Source organism: Pelobates fuscus, chromosome 9, assembly GCF_036172605.1.
Source record: "Pelobates fuscus isolate aPelFus1 chromosome 9, aPelFus1.pri, whole genome shotgun sequence".
Classification (NCBI taxonomy): domain Eukaryota; kingdom Metazoa; phylum Chordata; class Amphibia; order Anura; family Pelobatidae; genus Pelobates; species Pelobates fuscus.
In genome coordinates this window covers 61,181,117-61,200,374 of record NC_086325.1, presented here as the reverse complement: position 1 = coordinate 61,200,374, position 19,258 = coordinate 61,181,117, and the positions used below count along the sequence as shown (strand labels likewise).

Sequence of the window (19,258 nt, the reverse complement as noted above, 5' to 3'; positions counted from 1 at the left end):
GATTGCATTATTTATAGGTGGCACATGAGAGAAAATCCAGTATATTTCTACTACTGACCATTTGGTGCTCCCAATACATTCAGGGCAGACTAGCTATGTTGTATCACAATCTCAAAAAACACATCTCGGGAGCATTCAGAGGTTAAAGGAACACTCTTGTAACCATACCAGGAGGACCCTAGGTTCACTCTTACCTTAATGGGTTAAACCGTTCTCGAACACTTTAACCACAAATGTTACCTCCAGCACCATTTTTAAGGTCCCCAGGCAGCAACTGGAGTTACAGCTACGGCAAACATGGATAGGATGTCGGTGATAGGCTTTGAGTGTCAGTGGACTATAGCAAGTGTTGATCACAGCCTCCAGGACAACAAGCTTCTGCATGGAGCTTCCTTTGGCTCCCCTGAACTAAGCCCTACAATGCAGGATTAGCTCAATGGTTGAGAGCATCATCTGAGCACGCTCAAACCTGTACCCTATCCAAGTATGAGATTGAACCATTTGCAAAACAGTTGGACATCTTGGAGTGCTGAGATAAAGATATATAGATCTATAAAAAAAAAACAAAAAAAAAAAAAACAACAACAACAAAAACCACAAGTGATATAACAGCATACAGTTGTTAGTAAAGAAAGAGATTCCGTTGTTATAAAATGTAAACATTTTTGCAAAAAGATGGAAAAATAACTTGAAGATGTTATAAAGCTATGGGGAGATTATCTAATGAAATAGCACTTCTGCAAAAAAAAAAAAAAAACGCTACGCATTCTGATTTGTACAGTATTTATTAAAACTAAAACAACAATGACTAATTAAGCAAACTTTCGTTTTCAGTTCTTGTAACATTGTTGAAATAACATTAAAACCTTGTCAACCTCAACATAAAATATATGAAGAGAAAATGGAAATGATTTTGCAGCTATTGTAAATTGGAGACATGAATAAAACGCAGAAAAAGCTGTGAAACGATGTAAGACAAACACATGCTTCCACTGATTTTTTAAAAGCACAATATGGTCACCCAGGACCACTTTATCTCTCATTGAGGTTGTCTGGATGCAGTAACCCTGTCCCCTTAACCTTGCAATGTAAAACATTTCGGAAAACCGCAATGGTTATATTTTAGAAAAAGGAAGGTAAAAGCACTATGTGCGACAAAGGTCAAAATGTTCCACCCCCTCACCAATACATACAAGCAGATGTGTCCAGAAATATGTATTACAAACATCTGATTAAATAATTAGTAATGGCTTTTAATAACAAATTTTGTTTTTTAGAAAAATGGGGTTGGTTTAAAAATGATTGCAATCTAAGTTTCGAGTTAAGATATGTCAATAAGCTAGTGGCCCGGAGACATCTACAAAATACCTGTCAAACAAACAGTAGATCAAGTCAACTCTTCTCAATACTTAAACCCTCGAACAATCATATCATTACAGGTTAAAGTGCATGCTTAGACTCTAGAACAGTTCCTCGGATAGGGACTGTGACAAGGTCGTTTCAATCTTTAAGCAAAAGATTTTAAGAGAAATCCCAAGAGAAATGGGATTATTTAAAAGTTGCACTACTGTAGGCAACAGAAAATTGCATTAGGCTTGTCAGTAAAAGCGAAAAATTCAAGAAACCACTGTGGTACAGCAGATGTGGCCAAAATAGTAAAAAACCAAAAGTTAACATTTAGTAATTATAAAAAAAAACCAGAGTGAGGAAGACAGAATGATCTATAAGATTAGGCAGAAAGAGGCTAAGCAAGTTATAAGAGCTTCCAAATCACAGAGAAAATAGCACAGTCAGTAAAAAAAGGGGGACAAAACTTTTTTTTAGATACATAAATGAGAAGAAATGAAAAGAAAAGTAAAACAAGGATTAGTTATATTAAAAACAAAAGAAGGAAGGTATGTAGAAGAGGATAAAGGTCTAGATGACTGCCTCAATGACTATTTTTGTTCGGTATTTACAGATGAAAATGAAGGAAAGGGACCTCAGTTAAGAAAAAGGATAAATTAGTAATTTATTACACGTGAGTTTACAGAGGAAGAGGTTCTATTTCAACTCTCAAAAGTAAAGACAAATAAGTCAATAGGACCTGATGGAATACACCCAAAGCTATTAACCCCTTAAGACCGCAGGACGTACTATGCCGTCCTTATTTTGGTGGCTCTAAAATCCGCAGGGCGGCATAGTACGTCCTGCGATCTTATGTACTTACCCGGTCGCCGGCGATCCCACGCCGGCGATCGCGGTATGGGGGACTTACCTGGGAGCCCAGGGAGTCCCCCTGCGTCCTCTTCAGCCGCCCAGGGCCATGTGATCGCGAGGTCCTTGCGAGGACCCCGCGATCACATGGACGGCATAGCCGTCCAAGGCATTGCCAGCAGGGGGAGTGCCTGTAATGACAGGTACTCCCCCTGCTGTCTGAAATTCAAATAAAATCAGTTAAAACAGAGTAAAAATAAGATTATATATACTTAGATCATATATATATTTATTATATATATGATCTAAGTATATATATACACACATACACACATACACATAAATATGCATACACTGTCTACGTGTATTTTAATATTAATATATACATAATTATATATATATATTAATATCAAAATACACGTACAATGATATTGATTAAATATATATATAATTTTCATTATATATATATATATATTTATATATAATAAAAAAATAAATAAATATATAAATACGTTAAAAAAATAAATAAAAAAATAATAAAAGAATAAAAAAAATAGATAAAAAATATATAAACATGCGTAATTTCGTTCTAACTGTATTTTAAAATTAATATATATATTGATATCAAAATACATGTAGAACGAAATAATATATATATATCTATATACATAAGTATATACGTATATATCACTATGTATATACCTATATATAAATAAAAATAATAAAAAAAATTATATACATATATATATATATACACACATATATATATATACACACACATATATATATATAATAATTCTACGCATATATTTATGTAATAATTTTACATAATTAGGTCATTTTATTAATTACAATTTGCAGGACCTGCCTGCCAACCCAGGCCAAAAGTTCAGGGAATTACATTGTCTAGCACTATATTTAACTCTGTAACTTTCCAAGACACCATGAAACCTGTACATGGGGGGTACTGTTTTACTCGGAAGACTTCGCTGAACACAAATATTAGCGTTTCAAAACAGTAAAATATATTACAACGACGATATCGTCAGTGACAGTGAAATTTTTTGCATTTTTCACACACAAATGGCACTTACACTGACGATATAATTGTTGTGATACGTTTTACTGTTTTGAAACACTAATATTTGTGTTCAGCGAAGTCTCCTGAGTATAACAGTACCCCTCATGTACAGGTTTTATGGTGTTTTCAAAAGTTAGAGTCAAATATAAGGTTTGCGTTTCAGTTTTTTCACATTAAAATTCGCCAGGTTGCCTTTGAGACCGTATGGTAGCCCAGGAATGAAAATTATCCCCATGATGGCATACCATTTGCAATAGTAGACAACCCAGGGTATTGCAAATAGGGTATGTTCAGTTTTTTTAGTAGCCACTTAGTCACAAACACTGGCCAAAATTTGCGTTCAAATTAGTTTTTTGCATTTTCAAATATTAACACTAACTTTGGCCAGTGTTTGTGACCAAGTGGCTACTAAAAAAGACTGGACATACTCAATTTGCAATACCTTAGGTTGTCTACTTTTGCAAATGGTATGCCATCATGGGGGTAATTCTTATTTCTGGGCTACCATATGGTCTCAAAGGCAACGTAACCAATCTGGCGAATTTCAATGTAAAAAAACTGAAATATGTAACACGCTATATTTGACCCTGTAACTTCCCAAAACACCATAAAACCTGTACATAGGGGGTACTGTTTTACACGCGAGACATCGCTGAATACAAATATGTGTATTGTATTGCAGTAAAAGCAAACAGTATTATGACATTCACAGTTAGAATGTCACGTAGAACTAAAAAATTTTTACAAATTCTTATTTTCTCCCATTTTTTTTATATTTTTTTCATATTAAATTATGTTCCATACCTAAATATTTGATGTTAAACGAAAGCCCCGTTTCCCCTGAATAAATTGATATATAATAATGGTGGGTGCATTTAATATGAAAGAGGTGAATTATGGTTGGACAGACATATAGCGCAAATGCCAGGTTTTGTTTACGTTTTTTTGGATCACAACTTGTACATTTGGCTGCGGTCTTAAGGGGTTAAAAGAGCTTAGTGGTGTACTAGCAAAACCATTAACAGAATTATTTAACCAATCATTGTTAACAGGAGTAGTCCCAGAAGATTGGAAGTTTGCGAATGTTGTGCCCATTCACAAGAAAGGTAATAGGGAGGAGTCGGGCAACTAAAGGCCAGTAAGCCTTACTTCAGTAGTGGGGAAAGTGATGGAAACCATGTTAAAGGAAAGGATTGTTGGACATCTAAAAACACATGGATTTCAAGATCAGAGACAACATGGATTTACTTCAGGGAGATCATGCCAAAACTAATCTTATTGATTTTTTTGATTGGGTAACTAAAATTATAGATCAGGGTGGTGCAGTAGACATTGCTTACCTAGATTTCAGTAAGACTTTTGACACTGTTGCACATAGAAGGCTTATCAATAAACTGCAATATTTAAGTTTGGATTCCAATATTGTTGAATGGGTAAGGCAGTGGCTGAGTGACAGGCAACAGATGGTTGTAGTCAATGGAGTATATTTGAAGCTTGGGCTTGTCACCAGTGGGGTACCTCAGGGATCTGTACTTGGACCCATTCTCTTTAATATTTTTATTAGTGATATTGCAGAAGGTCTTGATGGTAAGGTATGTCTTTTTTGCTGACGATACTAAGATATGTAACAGGGTTGATGTTCCAGGAGGGATAAGCCAAATGGCTAATGATTTAGGTAAACTAGAAAAATGGAGTTGTGGCAACTGACATTTAATGTGGATAAGTGCAAGATAATGCATCTTGGACGTAAAAACCTAAGGGCAGAGTACAGAATATTTGATAGAGACCTAACCTCAACATCTGAGGAAAGGGATTTAACCCCTTAAGGACCAAGCTTTTGGAATAAAAGGGAATTATGACATGTCACACACGTCATGTGCCCTTAAGGGATTTAGGGGTGATTATTTCTGAGGACTTAAAGGTAGGCAGACAATGTAATAGAGCAGCAGGAAATGCTAGCAGAATGCTTGGTTGTAGAGGGAGAGGCATTAGCAGTAGAAAGAGGGAAGTGCTCATGCCATTGTACTGGTGAGACCTCACTTGGAGTATTGTACGCAGTACTGGAGACCGTATCTTCAGAAGGATATTGATACTTAAGAGAGAGTTCAGAGAAGGGCTACTAAACTGGTTCATGAATTGTAGGTTAAACTTACCAGGAAAGGTTAAAGGATCTTAACATGTATAGCTTGGAGGAAAGACGAGACAGGGGGGATATGATAGAAACATTTAAATACATAAAGGGAATCAACACAGTAAAGGAGGAGACTATATTTAAAAGAAGAAAAACTACCACAACAAGAGGACATAGTCTTAAATTAGAGGGACAAAGGTTTAAAATTAATATCAGGAAGTATTACTTTACTGAGAGGGTAGTGGATGCATGGAACAGCCTTCCAGCTGAAGTGGTAGAGATTAACACAGTAAAGGAGTTTAAGCATGCGTGGGATAGGCATAAGGCTATCCTAACAATAAGATAAGGCCAGGGACTAATGAAAGTATTTAGAAAATTGGGCAGACTAGATGGGCCGAATGGTTCCTATCTGCCTTCACATTCTATGTTTCTAAGCGGTTATAAGTCGCTACCCGGTATAAATGTAACCCCTTAAGGACCAAACTTCGGGAATGAAAGGGAATCATGACATGTCACACATACTCAGGTGTAAAATTTTTGATAAGGGAGCTATTTGGACAGCTAGGTGACGAGCTTTCCGGGGATATATATTGTGTAAGAGTACGGTCCAGAAAAAGCAGTTCTGATGGACATTTTGTATGCTGTGCATACACCATGAGGGCACATCAGAGAGCAGATTGGAGACGTAATTATTTTATCCCCAGCTAACACAGACAGAATGACACCAGGGAGGGACAATTATACTGTACATTGAAATGTATGTTGGACCCCCTGCATGGAGAGTCAACACTGTTCTGTAAAAATATCTGTGTTCTGTACAATAAAGGTCATACTACCCCCTACACGCAGACTGGTCTAAAAAGGTATGTGGAAAGGCTATAAAATAAAGCTATAAATCACAGCTGTACAGGAGAGACGGTCTGCAGGGCTATATTCATTGCAGCCAGGCCCAGTGGAATATGTCCTCAGAGACCCCAATCAAGCTTCGGCGACTGGGTCTAAAGCGCTCCAGAGTCCCTGGTATCAGAGAGGAAGTGGACTTGGCGAAGGTACTCCGTCAAAGTATGCGCAGTCACATATTCAGTGTAATATTTAAAGATATAGCCAATAAAAGGATCACTATAGGGTCAGGAACACAAACATGTATTCCTGACCATATAGTCTTAAAACCACCATCTAGCCCCCTTGGGCCACTCATGCCTCCATAAATATAGCAACATCTTACTGTATTCAAGCCAGAAGCTGTAGATCTGCATGCTGTTTACCTAAAAAAAAAAAAAAAAAAAAAAAAAAAACCTGTCTGCTGACATCATCAGAAGTGGTAGCCTGACCAATCACAATTCATCCCCATAGGATTGCCTGAGACTGACAAATAGGCAGATTAGGGGCAGAGCCAGCATGATTCAAACACATCCCTGGCCAATCAGCATATCCTCATAGAGATGAATTGGATCAATGAATCTCTATGAGGAAAGTTCAGTGTCTGCATGCAGAGGGAGGAGATACTGAATGTTTGGATTTTAGGCAGACATGACCCAGGAAGGATCTCTAACAGCCATCCGAGGAGTGGCCAGTGATGTTATCACTAGGCTGTAATGTAAACACTGCATTTTCTCTGAAAAGACCGTGTTTACAGCAAAAAGCCTGAAGGTAATGATTCTACTCACCAGAACAAATTCAATAAGCTGTAGTTGTTCTGGTGACTATAGTGTCCCTTTAAGAACTGTGGACCACACAACTTTCACCATAGCTTCTAGAATATTACATTACTCTAACAGCCACCCTCGGTCAATCCTGCATACTGCCCATTGTGTAAACAGATGGGTCCTGGTTGGGACAGGGCAATCCTCCTCAATAATGCCAACATACCAGAAGCACAGGCTAGGGAGTAACCATAGAAACACAGTGCATGCTGTTGCTATACTTTGAGGGCAGGACGACTGCCTGTATGAGGTCTCTCCTGCTCTCCCAGTCAGTCCATACTTTGACACAGAGATCTGTAATGAAGAAATGATTGACAGCTGGGGGAGTGGAACATTTTTAAAAAGGTTCTACTCCTACTCTATAACGCTGCTAGCATTGAATGTACTAATAAAACTAGGCAAACCAGTATACTTTAAAGCAGGCCTGCCTTGCAAAACTAACTGCACCTAGGTAAAAATATTTAATATACACAATGTGTGAATCAGATAGCTGGCAAATGCATATAATCAATTACACACGTGGTACTGAATTAGACACATTTACCTTTAGAAACAAAAAGGCACATTTTAAAATCTAGAGAATGGCACACATATCAACGTCCACCCTTAATGTGGCAAAATCCCACACTTGTGTGGCATCACACATAGGTATAAGCTCAAATACAACAAAATGTAGAGCTCATTTGTCAACTCTGTCGTAAATGTTTAGATAGATAAATAGATAGATATAGTTATTATTTGTTGTATATATTTTGTTTAAAAAAACTGGTACAATATAATGTGAACAATGGAATACACATGCGATACTAATATGAATGTATTTTGAATACAAAAGGGCTCGAATAGGAAATGTTAGTGATAAAACGATTTGTAAAGATTGTATTTATTCCAAGTAGACTTTATTGTGCCATCTACAAAGAACCAAAAAAAATAAAAAAATAATCACAGCAATGATATGGTCAGTGAAAGTGACTTTTTTTGCATTTTTCACACACAAACAGCACTTTCACTGATGATATCCATGTTTTGAAACACTAATATTTGTGTTCAGCAAAGTCTCCCGAGTATAACAGTACCCCCCATGTACAGGTTTTAGAGTGTTTTTGAAAGTTACAGGGTCAAATATAAGGCTTGGTTTTCTGTTTTTGCACATTGAAAGTTGCCAGATTGGTTATGTTACCTTTGAGAGCGTATGGTAGCCCAGAAACGAGAATTACCCCCATGATGGCATATTATTTGCAAAAGAAGACAAACCAAGGTATTGCAATCTTTTTTAGTAGCTACTTAGTCACAAACACTGGCCAAAGTTGAATACCCTGGGTTGTCTACTTTAAAAAAAAAAAAAAAAAAAAAAAAAAAAAATTATGTGAGGTGTGATTCAGAGATTTATGACAGATGTTACAATGTCACGATTGATACATTTAAAAAAATATATATTTTGAAACAGCAATGTTCTTCTCTTACTTATAGCCCTATAACTTGCAAAAACTAAAAGCCAAGAAATTGGGCATTTCTAAACGCAGGAGAAAATTTAGAAACTATTTAGCACGGGTGTTTTTTGGCGGTTGTAGATTTTGGGGGTCAAAGTTAGAAAAAAAAATTGTTTTTTTTTTTTTTTTCCTTCATATTTTATCATTTATTTTTATACTAAATTATATGATATGATGAAAATAATGGTATCTTTAAAAAGATCATTTAATGGCGTGAAAAACGGTATATAATATGTGTGGGTAAAGTAAATAAGCAAGAGGAAAATTACAGCTAAACAGAAACACCACAGAAATGTAAAAACACCCCTGGTCCTTAACGGTAAGAAAACCTATAGCAAATGGCTACCAGTGACTGCTTACATTTTGCTTGGCACCATAACCACCACAGCGTTCTTTTAAGCAACAAAGACACAAATCTAACAATGTAAGATAGGATAGGTTGCATAGAACTCTGATTATATGTATATGCAAAGTATGTAATACATCATAGAAAAAAATGTCAGAGGGGGAGGGAGCAGAGCAGGAATTGAAATTAGGAAGTCTGGAAAAGAAGAAGTCACGTGCACTGGAGGTGCAACTAGTTCACAACATAAATTTAAACATAACTCTGCGTGTGCAACGTTTCAGGCAGACACACTGCACATACAGATTCCTACAACCATGGCCATTTCAAATCACTGAAGTGGTCATGGTGGTTGGGGTAACCCTTAAAGTTGGCACCGAAGTTTACGTTACATGCTAATGGTACATCAGATGTTAATAGAGATGAATTCTTAAGTGAGTTTCACTGAAGGAGTTAAAATATTTGAAATAAAGATTTAGCTATGGACTAATTGAGCAAAAACAAACAAAAACTGCTGATTTCATTTGTGGGGAGGTGAGACAGTTCATATGCCTACCCCAATCTCTGCCAATTATAAATGTAAGCAGATATAGGGAAGTTTAGATTAGAAACTATTATGCTACAACTTGGCAGAGATTGGTGTAAAGAAACACAATACCAAACCTGTATTATTATTTTATTATTTATATAGCGCCATCAGATTCCGTAGCGCTGTACAAAGGGTATAAATGTAAACAAATTGCACACACCAAAGCTAAACTAATGAAATGTCTCAAACCGTAGTCTTTTATATAGGGATTCAGTCATATTATATTGAAACATTTTCATGACAGTAACTCATTTCTTTACATCTCTTTCACATCAGAGAAGAAATGCATGACATTGCTTTTATTTCAATGTTACATTATAATAAAAAAAAAAAAACCCTTGTGTAAAGTATGATTGATTTGCACTTTACCTTGTTTTGTAAATAATAGAGGACAAATGCAGAAAAACTACATTCTATTCTATAGAATTCCTATTTCCATTGTTCTTAGCGTTACAGATGATTGATTACCCAACGCACTTACCGGTAATTCAGAAACCCACATGATCTTACAAGATATAATTACTTTCACCTTTACATATTACCTTACAAAGTGAAATTTAGCAGCTAAAATAATCATACATGACAGCATTTTATCCTCTGCCAAATAACATGAATCGTAACAAAGTATTTCTGTTTATCTCCCATTCTTGTTCAGGGTCAGGGTCAAGCTTCCTATACACCCCCCCCTCTACCCGCCCCCACAAAAACAAAACAAAAACAAAAAAAACACAGGAGTGTCAAAAGAGGGGTCTGAACCGTGCTTGAGCTTTATATGGGCCCCCGCAAAGTGTCTAAAAAAAAAAAATGTAAAAAAAATTAAAAGTCCTATGGCTGGCCGGGGTTGCAGTGCTATGCACAGATTTCACACACTGCTTGAAGACCTCCTCTAACTGCTCCCAAGAGCACAGGGGAGTTCAGAGCAGTGTTGCGAAATTACCAAAGCAACGCTCTGATAAAATGAATGCGGAGCTCACAAGAGCCACTACAGGAGGTATGCAGCCAGAGGGACCAACAGGAATCTGAATGATGTCCTCCCTGTAGAATTGGAGAGGGGCCATGGTAGGGGTTTGGGAAATAGTCACCAAATTACAAGTTTTTTTTTTTTTTTTTTCCCCTTAGTAATGCCCTTTTCTTCAGCAGATGTTTCCCCCCCATCCCCCCCCCCCCCCCCTTCAAGCCATGCCTCCAAGCCCTCTTGGTATGAGACACAAGACTGTTACTCCCCAGCTGTCATACCCTAGCATACCGTGACGGTACACGTGCATGCGCTGTGCAGTCTGCCATAGAAAAACCATATTATGCATATTGAACCTAGTGTAACTGGCTTCTAGCTATTTATTACATTATTGCAAAAGTACATCCCACAGCTTTATGACCAGACAATATTGCACTAGGATTTGGTCACTTCATCTCTGTACCATATGCATATTGAGCCTAGTGTAACTGGCGGCTATATTAAAGTTAATTTGCTATAGATATGTTATCATCAACACCAGAGACCGAGCAGTCTGTGGTCTGGCTCTCTGTGTGCGCAGTTTGCCTCCATTACAGAAATAAAATGGACACAGGCTATCTGGAATCTGTTCAGGCTGCCTGACTGACAGCCATGGTGAGCATTAAAGCGGTATATATAGATATCCAGCCTTTGCAAATCCACGTGCACGTCACATGGACCTTTGGCTCCTGGCGAGACCCAGGCATATGAGCTGTAGTGATTATGATGCCTGGAGTAAACTTTTAACTTATCATACTATAACAATATCTGAAATTTAAACCACAAAGAGTAAAATAAAGTATTTAAAAAGGGACCAAGTATTTAAACACCACAACCACTATGACATTGTCAGCATTTCCTTCGCTGTATCCTCATTATGAGTCTAACTATTTAGAACATTATGTGTCTAACCATTTAGAACAAAAACTGAATGTTTTCAAGTTGGCATATCGCTAGTGCGTAGCTTATGGCATTCAGTGGCTAATGCAATAGATATTACCAATACAGAAGTGCAAGTTCTACATTATCAACCTGGACAGCAAGGGGACAGGCTGCAGGTACCTGGAAGTCACATGTTTCTTCTACAAATGTAGATTTCAACATTGCCTCATCTGAATCATTACCAGAACCTATGATGCAAGAGGATACGGTTATGCAAGTAGAATTACAGGCTTAGTATGAAAACCAGTGAGCAAAACTCTTATTTTATTTCTCTTTTTTATTTGTTTAAAATTAATATCTTTACTAAAATAAAGAAAAAAACAATTATTAAAAATAAAATACAAAACATAAACACTCAATAGTTCCTGTTCAAAATCGTACATTTATAGCCCTAACCAAATGATCATTGTTTCATATAAAACACTGCCACATGAAGTTTATAAAGTAAGTTGCAATAGAAAGAAAGAAAAATAATAAAGTGGGACTTCCCCTTTAACATTTAAAGCAAAAGAAAAAAATATATTACCAATGAATAATTTTATAACTACAATCGGGTAAGTATGTTAAGTAATGTAGACATAATACCAGCAATTATGTCACAATAATTTGAAATCTGCATTAACACAAATGATTAAAAAAAAAAAAAAAAAAAAAAAGGTTAATGGCAATAACGTTTTTCTGAAATGTTTTAGGGTTATTGTAAGCTACAGGCAAATATAATGACATCAGGAAGCTCCAAACCTCCTCCTTAAAATGGACAATACAATACATATGTTCTATGTAATAAATAAAGTGTTGAAATATGCCACAGAACTCTTAATTAGAAAAGAAAAAAGTTTACCAATCATTACCAAGAATGATAGATTCAAGTGTTACTCCCAAGAACTATGACCAATTGAGTTAATTCAAAGTGGTCATGGTGCATGGAGTCTGTATGTGCAGCTTCGCTATGAAATGCTGCACTTACAAACTTTTACCCCTCTGCTGCCAAAAGGTGTAACTGCACCTTCGGCAGTGTCATTGGGGAGTCTTTACCCAGCCCAAAACAAGAGTTCCAGTTAGCAAATGTGAATTCAGATGAACGACTGACGTCATTGAGCACAGTATGCTGGCGACAGATGTCCATTGGCGGTACGGCCTTCCCCTCCGTGCAGCCCATGTCCTCATCTCAGCCATGCTCCCTGACATCAGGAGGAGGACTGAGCTGCACTGATAATCTGCCCTTTGCCCTGGTAAGAGGTAAGTTTTAGGTTTGAGAGAATATATATATATATATATATATATATATATATATATATATATATATATATACACACACACACACACACATATAATAGGGGAGGGGGCATACAAGCACAGCAAGGGTTAATCTAACCAAAAGAGTTACTTTTACCCATTTTTGTTGGGACAGGAGTTAAAAACATGGCACGGTCTCAGCCAATTCAGGACAATTTGTAAACTATGCCTTAGTAATGTGCCACCAGGAGAGGAGCTAGAGAGACAGAGTATGATTCTCTTTTCTCAGCTCCTCTCCTGACACATCATCAGAGGAAGTGTGACTGATGAAAGGAGAGCAGCCACAAATTGCAGCAGTTGCCACCAATTTTGAGCAGAGTGGAAAGCATGTTCTGGTGATGCACAAAGGCAAAAATTGTTCTAACCCTAATTTTGAAGGAGCACACAAAGTCCCATAACCTATCACTCATTATTAAGATTATGGTGTGGAGCGGTTATGGGCACCAGTCGCTTGTTTGTGTCAAATCATTTTAAAACATTTATAAAATAAACAGGGCTCTCCTGCTACCTGCAAGCCCAGTCCCACTGTTGCTGATGCATAAGAGGACAGCAATGCCAGACTTAGAGTGATGGGCCAGATGAGATACTGTTGCTCAAAATTGAAGGAGCTACTGTGGAAGTCTACTTTCTTATTCGCAAAGCCACATCAGAGGGGCCAGGATTTAAATAAATTTCTAAAAGAAAGTGTCAAATCTTAGGCTAAAATAGCTTGATCTAACTATAGTATCATTCACTACAAGTGAAGTTCAAATTAACAAAATTTGGTTTAAATAAATTAAATTTTTCCAATTTTTCCAATTTTCAAATTACTAAAGCCCAATCTGGTTGAAGTTTGGTTATTTGAAGACATCTCATTAAGTACCATCCCACTGCCTGACTTAACATCAGTAGTTCTGACATGTTAATCCTATACAAGATATACCGGTACCTTGTTTGGATTTATTGAATTTGTTAAAAATAAATAATTAAACATCACACATTAGAGAACACTGGAATAAAAACAAGAAGCTGAGGTGATTATGGTACTTAGACTACAAAAAAAAAAAAAAAAGAAGAAATGTAACAAAAAGATACCTGTAAGTAATGATGAAGCAGATTTAGGTAAACATAATGACATACCAGGGTTCTGGAAACATTAAAAGGGACACTATAGCCACCCAGACCACTTCAGCTCAATGAAGTGGTCTGGGTGCAATGTAACTCAGGTTTTAACCCTTCAGATATAAACATAGCAGTTTCAGAGAAACGGCTATGCTTACATAGCAGGGTGAATCCAACCTCTAGTGGTTGTCTTCCTGACAGCCACTAGATGCAATTCTGTGACGCTGGATGCGAAATTTGCATCCAGCGTGCAGAACGTCCATAGGAAAGCAATGAGAAATGCTTTCCAATGGACTGTTAGAATGTACGCACGGCTCTTGCTGTGCATGCGCATTCCGCTTCACTCGAGAGCTGATGTCAGCAGGGAAGGAGAGGTCACCAGCGCCGAGGGAGCGCAGCGCTGGATTAAGTGGCTGAAGGGGTTTTAACCACTTCAGCCCAGCGGGAGTGAGACCCTAAGGGTGAGGGTCCCCTAAGGGTGAGGGTGCCCCAAGGATATATAGTGTCAAGAAAACGAGTTTGTTTTCCTGACACTATAGTGAACTTTTAACAAAACTTATGAATCCGGTCTCATGCTTTATTATGAGATCTCCAGAGCTCCTCAAGTGTCACTTTATGTATCAGTCCTGCTTTTTCCTATTTAGCTCCTTTAAGCTAGGACGAGTGTCATTTTGACATTGGAATGCCACTTAGCAAGCAATCCTTCAATTAAAGGCACGCTCCAAACACTATAACCCCTGCAGCCTGCCATAGCTGTTAAGTTGCAAGGAGTTCCCTGGTGGCCACCCAGTATAACGTTATCAAACTGTTGGAGACGAGTTTATCTGGGGTCCGCCGTGCACCTCCTCCAGTAATGCCGGAAGATCTTGCAAGGATCTCTCATTAGCTCCACTACGCTACGCTCTGTTGTACACAGGTGACTTATTGGCTTAGAGCATCAGCTGAGCAATCTCATCCAATGATTGCTTCCCTGCACCACTAGGCTTAGCATGAGCAACTGGGGGCAGAGGAGGTGGCCAAATTAAAGGATTACTATAGTGTCAGGAAAACAAACTTGTTTTCCTGACACTATATAATCCTTAGGGGACCCTCACCCTCAGGGTTCCCCTCCCGCAGGGCTGAAGGGGTTAAAAGCCATGCACGCATTCTAACAGACCATAGGAAAGCATTTCTCAATGCTTTCCTATGGACGTTCTGCATGCAAATTTCACATCCAGCTCTAGCGGCTGTCAGGAAGGTTGGATTAACCCCGCTATGTAAACATAGCCGTTTCTCTGAAACGGCTATGTTTACATGTGAAGGGTTACAACCTGAGGGACATTGCACCCAGACCACTTCATTGAGATGAAGTGGTCTGGGTGACTATAGTGTCCCTGTAAGTTGTCAAAATGCACTAAAAAGGCTTGATTACTTACCCTGGGAACTGCTAAAGTGGGGTGTAGTAGTTTTAGTGCTTGAAGTGTCTCATCACAATTTTATATATAGAGTCTAGTTCCTGCGATGCAAACATTTTACGCATACACACGCATCACTACTAAAACACGTCAACTAGTGATATTCTTTGCTCAATTGAAGGACGTCTGCTTTGGTTTTAAATACCAAATCCCAGAACAAAGAGAATGACACCAAGTCTACCATTATTAGCCTTCATTGTTTGAACATAAGATAAGGAGGATTTTTAAACACAGTTATTCACTAATTTGGAAATAGTGGTGAACAGATAAAGGTGTTGCTAGTTTAAAGCCAGAGGCAAAGCTTTAGTGAAAAATGTTCAGTTGTAAAATGTTTCAAGCTCACATATTTTAGCTTCATTTTCTTTATTTTTTACATTCAAATTACCAGTCTAGTGGGCCTTCAAGAACACTTTGGGCTTAAAATATTTGTAAATGGTTTATCCTCATAAGTAAGAAGATGCCAAGGACTTCCAGACACTATAACAACTTCAAGCTTGCTTTTTTTCCCACCAGTACTAGTGCTATTATATATGGTTTGCTGAAGTCTGAAAGTGAGAGTGTAATGCATGTATAAAGCTTGCACACCATAAAAAGTATTGATGACAAAATACTTTTTCATATTGTTGGCATCCTAACCAACCGATAGAGAGCTATATATAGATATATTACATTAGCAGTGTGTATGCACATTGACTGTAAGTATGGGTAAATGGTATTATAAAATGGCCTAATAGAACATAGCTTTTAAAAATTTAGAATTGGTAGATATCCAGGTATGGTACAAATCCCATGATGCTCCCCAATTATCGTACATGAGCGAAATTATGGCTGTCTGTGCATCACAAAATAGCTGGGAAGCATCATCGTTGCTACCCCTGAATATAATTTTTGATTAATCCAAACATCCATGTCGAGCTCATATTATGTCATTACTGATAAGGGAAATATTAGAATCGGTGCTCAACTCATTAGCTGACAATACAAATGTAAAAAAAAAAAAAGTTTTTAAAAATGGGTACATATTTAGGACACAATCTACTACAGTCTGATTTTAACACGTTGCATGTCCGCCACTGGGTTCAAGACACATCCGGATGATAACAATACTGATAATAAATTATATACAGACATTATTAAGAAATACAGTGCATGAGAGAAAACCTATATCAGGAATACAGTATTGTATTAAAATAAACAACCTTTTTGACTGAAATATAGTCTAAAATATACAAATATCAGCCAATTTGTTGTCGTTTTGTCAGAGTAATTACACATTCTAATAATTAATCTTAAACCTTTTGTTAAGCCCCACATTCTTTTAGCGTTTCATATTAATGTTTTTTTTTTTATCAGGTCAAAATAAATATCACACAGTGTGAGTACTCGCATGTGCTTAAAACGGTAAAAACAAAAGAATTGTGTCAAAGAGCATCCTGTCATAGCTTACTATAATCACTGGGCAAATATTAACAACAACAAAAAATATAAAAACATATCAGATGGAATACATCAAAGTAAAAAAAAAAAAATTATAGAATGCCCAATAAAATTTATATTTTCATGATTCAACATCATTCTGGTTAAAGCCACACAAAGCAGGGTGTGAAACAGAGACAGCAGGGATTCTCATTTTAATCTACACATCAAAGTGACAAGGTGATTCAGTTGAAAATGTTTATTTCTTTGTTCTTGCTAAAGAGCTGACAGTCTGTCTATTAGATAGGTTGTATCCTACCAAAGCACAGCCCAGACCATCACCCTTAAGACATCAAACACTTCTCTATACTGTACACCACTGCAATGCATGTATTCCATACATCACTGGACATAACGAGGGATAGACTGATTTATTAATATATGTCACTCAAACATACTGTGCGAGTATAAAATATATACATCTCCAGTGCTATAATGAGAATTCCTTCAGTAGTACATTTGCTGCTGCTGCAGCTCTCATTAATTGGGAAACTGATCAAATTAAAGAAAATTCTAAATGAATCTCAAAATAAAAGGCCACAGTCTACAGGGAATGAGGCAGGTGAGAAAAATGTGATATTAACCTTTTTTTTTTTTTTTTTTTTTTTTTTAAAGAAAGCAAGCCTATCTGTAGTGCCATTCCTGGGGTTTGTAATATATGTACTGCATTGGCAATGAATAACTGAGATTGTATGCAACAGCATGTGTGAACAGTCAAGCACCTTATTTTTTTGGGAGACAGGCAGGCTCCAAGCACATCACTGTACTCACCAGGCGATTGCAGACCATTCGAAACATTGTGGTGGGTCAGGATTGAAGTCACATGGCAATCTTCAGGCTGGTGAGGGTATGCGGGGACTTGGGAGGTCGCAACGTAGGAAGCATGGACCACTTACAATACCAGAGCATGAGGACACAGGTGATACATCTTCCTCAACTGCAATGGATCCAAAAGCTGCAAACCATTAATTACCTTACCACCCACAGTTTTAACCCCTTACCTACACCATAGTAACACCTGAATGCAGTAATAAGGCCCTTTGTTTCCTATAACCTGTATCACATAAACCAGTATTACTAGACAGACTAGTGACAAAGGCTCCTTTAAAGCTACAAATTGCTACAATAAAGGTCACAATGGCTATTCCTCCATAGAGATCAGAATTCTGCAGGCTGATTAGAACCTTAGAATGTTACTAGGAATTCTGACGTCAGCCCCTGGCTCCAGTCTGCTATAAAATGAATGATTAGAGCTGGAGTAAAAAAGTGTCTGCAGCATGGACTACACCTCCTCTTCCCTCCTCCTCTTTCTTCTCCTCCTCCCAAGCTTGATCACATTCACTATCATTCCTTTTTCCTCCCACCCCTAGAAGAAACCCAGTCTGCCTCCACCTAGCCCACACAGGATTAGCAGATACAAGAATTCCCTTTAATCCTGGGGCTGTAGCCCATCCATGCAAATCACAATGACAGCTGAGAGATCTCTTTATTGCAAACGAAGACTCTGAACACAAGACAGGCATTCCACTTTTCTTCGCCAGCCCCTCCTTTCTGTTTTTGGGAGGGTTCGTTTTGTGTTTTTTTTTTCCTCCACTCCCTTCCGGGGTTTGAAGGGAAATGTAGTTTTCTACTCGGGATTGTTATTGCTGCAGGACCAGGAAATGCTGGCTGGGGTATCAATCAGTTTTATCCAGCAAAGTATTATGGGTAATATACAATATATTCCTATCACTCAGCAGTATTACATGCATGGTTTATTTCCTGATTATTATGATTTGACTGTTACTCTTCCTGTAGCAACAGTGCTGCATTAAATGTGTAAAAAAATAAATAAAAAAAATTGACGAAATGCCTGTATTAATAAAATTCCCTGTAGGAAAAGGTATTTATCAAAAATAACTATAGTTATATGTTTATAGAATGCTGTTTTACTGTGCCTTGTAATACAGCATGCTTTTATCATCGTTAATGTTTTTTGTTTACAGAACACGAACCTAGTCTGCAACACTGTACAAAAATTTCTAAACAAAAAAGTGTATATATTTTACCCAAAGTACTTGTGATATCTAATGCCTATGTACAAGGTACTCATGATGTTGCACTCTATAGTTTGCATTATTTATGTTTCGACAGCGGTTGAAATGAAGTCAGTTGACATGCCAATAACTTTAGTTATAATTTACTTTTTTTTTTTTTTAAATCAAATTAAAGGAACATACGCTTGCAAAAAAAAAAAAAAAAAATGAAAACTCTCCCTGGCCATATGATTGACAGCCAGGGAGTTGTTTCTGCCCCAATTCTAAAAGTGTTGATTTCTATTAAAATTGGCTTTTTTTTTTTTTTATGAACGGTCATATAGGCAGGCCTTCTACCTATCTTGATTTTGACTGTAAAGGCTTAATTTTCAGGTCCCTTTGTTCCCTGGCATCTTGCTTTTGGGGATACCAGTGAACTGTCTCCAA

General features: G+C 37.4%; 1 protein-coding gene across 1 annotated transcript in view; it reads right to left on the bottom strand.

Moving 5' to 3' along the window:
* Positions 1 to 18,327, bottom strand: part of ATP11C (ATPase phospholipid transporting 11C) — a 131,039-nt gene extending 112,712 nt beyond the window's left edge. The window contains exon 1 of the mRNA XM_063431988.1: positions 17,568 to 18,327. Within this exon, the coding sequence (XP_063288058.1) occupies positions 17,568 to 17,594 (27 nt within the window). The 5' untranslated portion in view covers positions 17,595 to 18,327. The remainder of the gene's footprint in view (positions 1 to 17,567) is intronic.
* Positions 18,328 to 19,258: the final 931 nt, after the last annotated feature.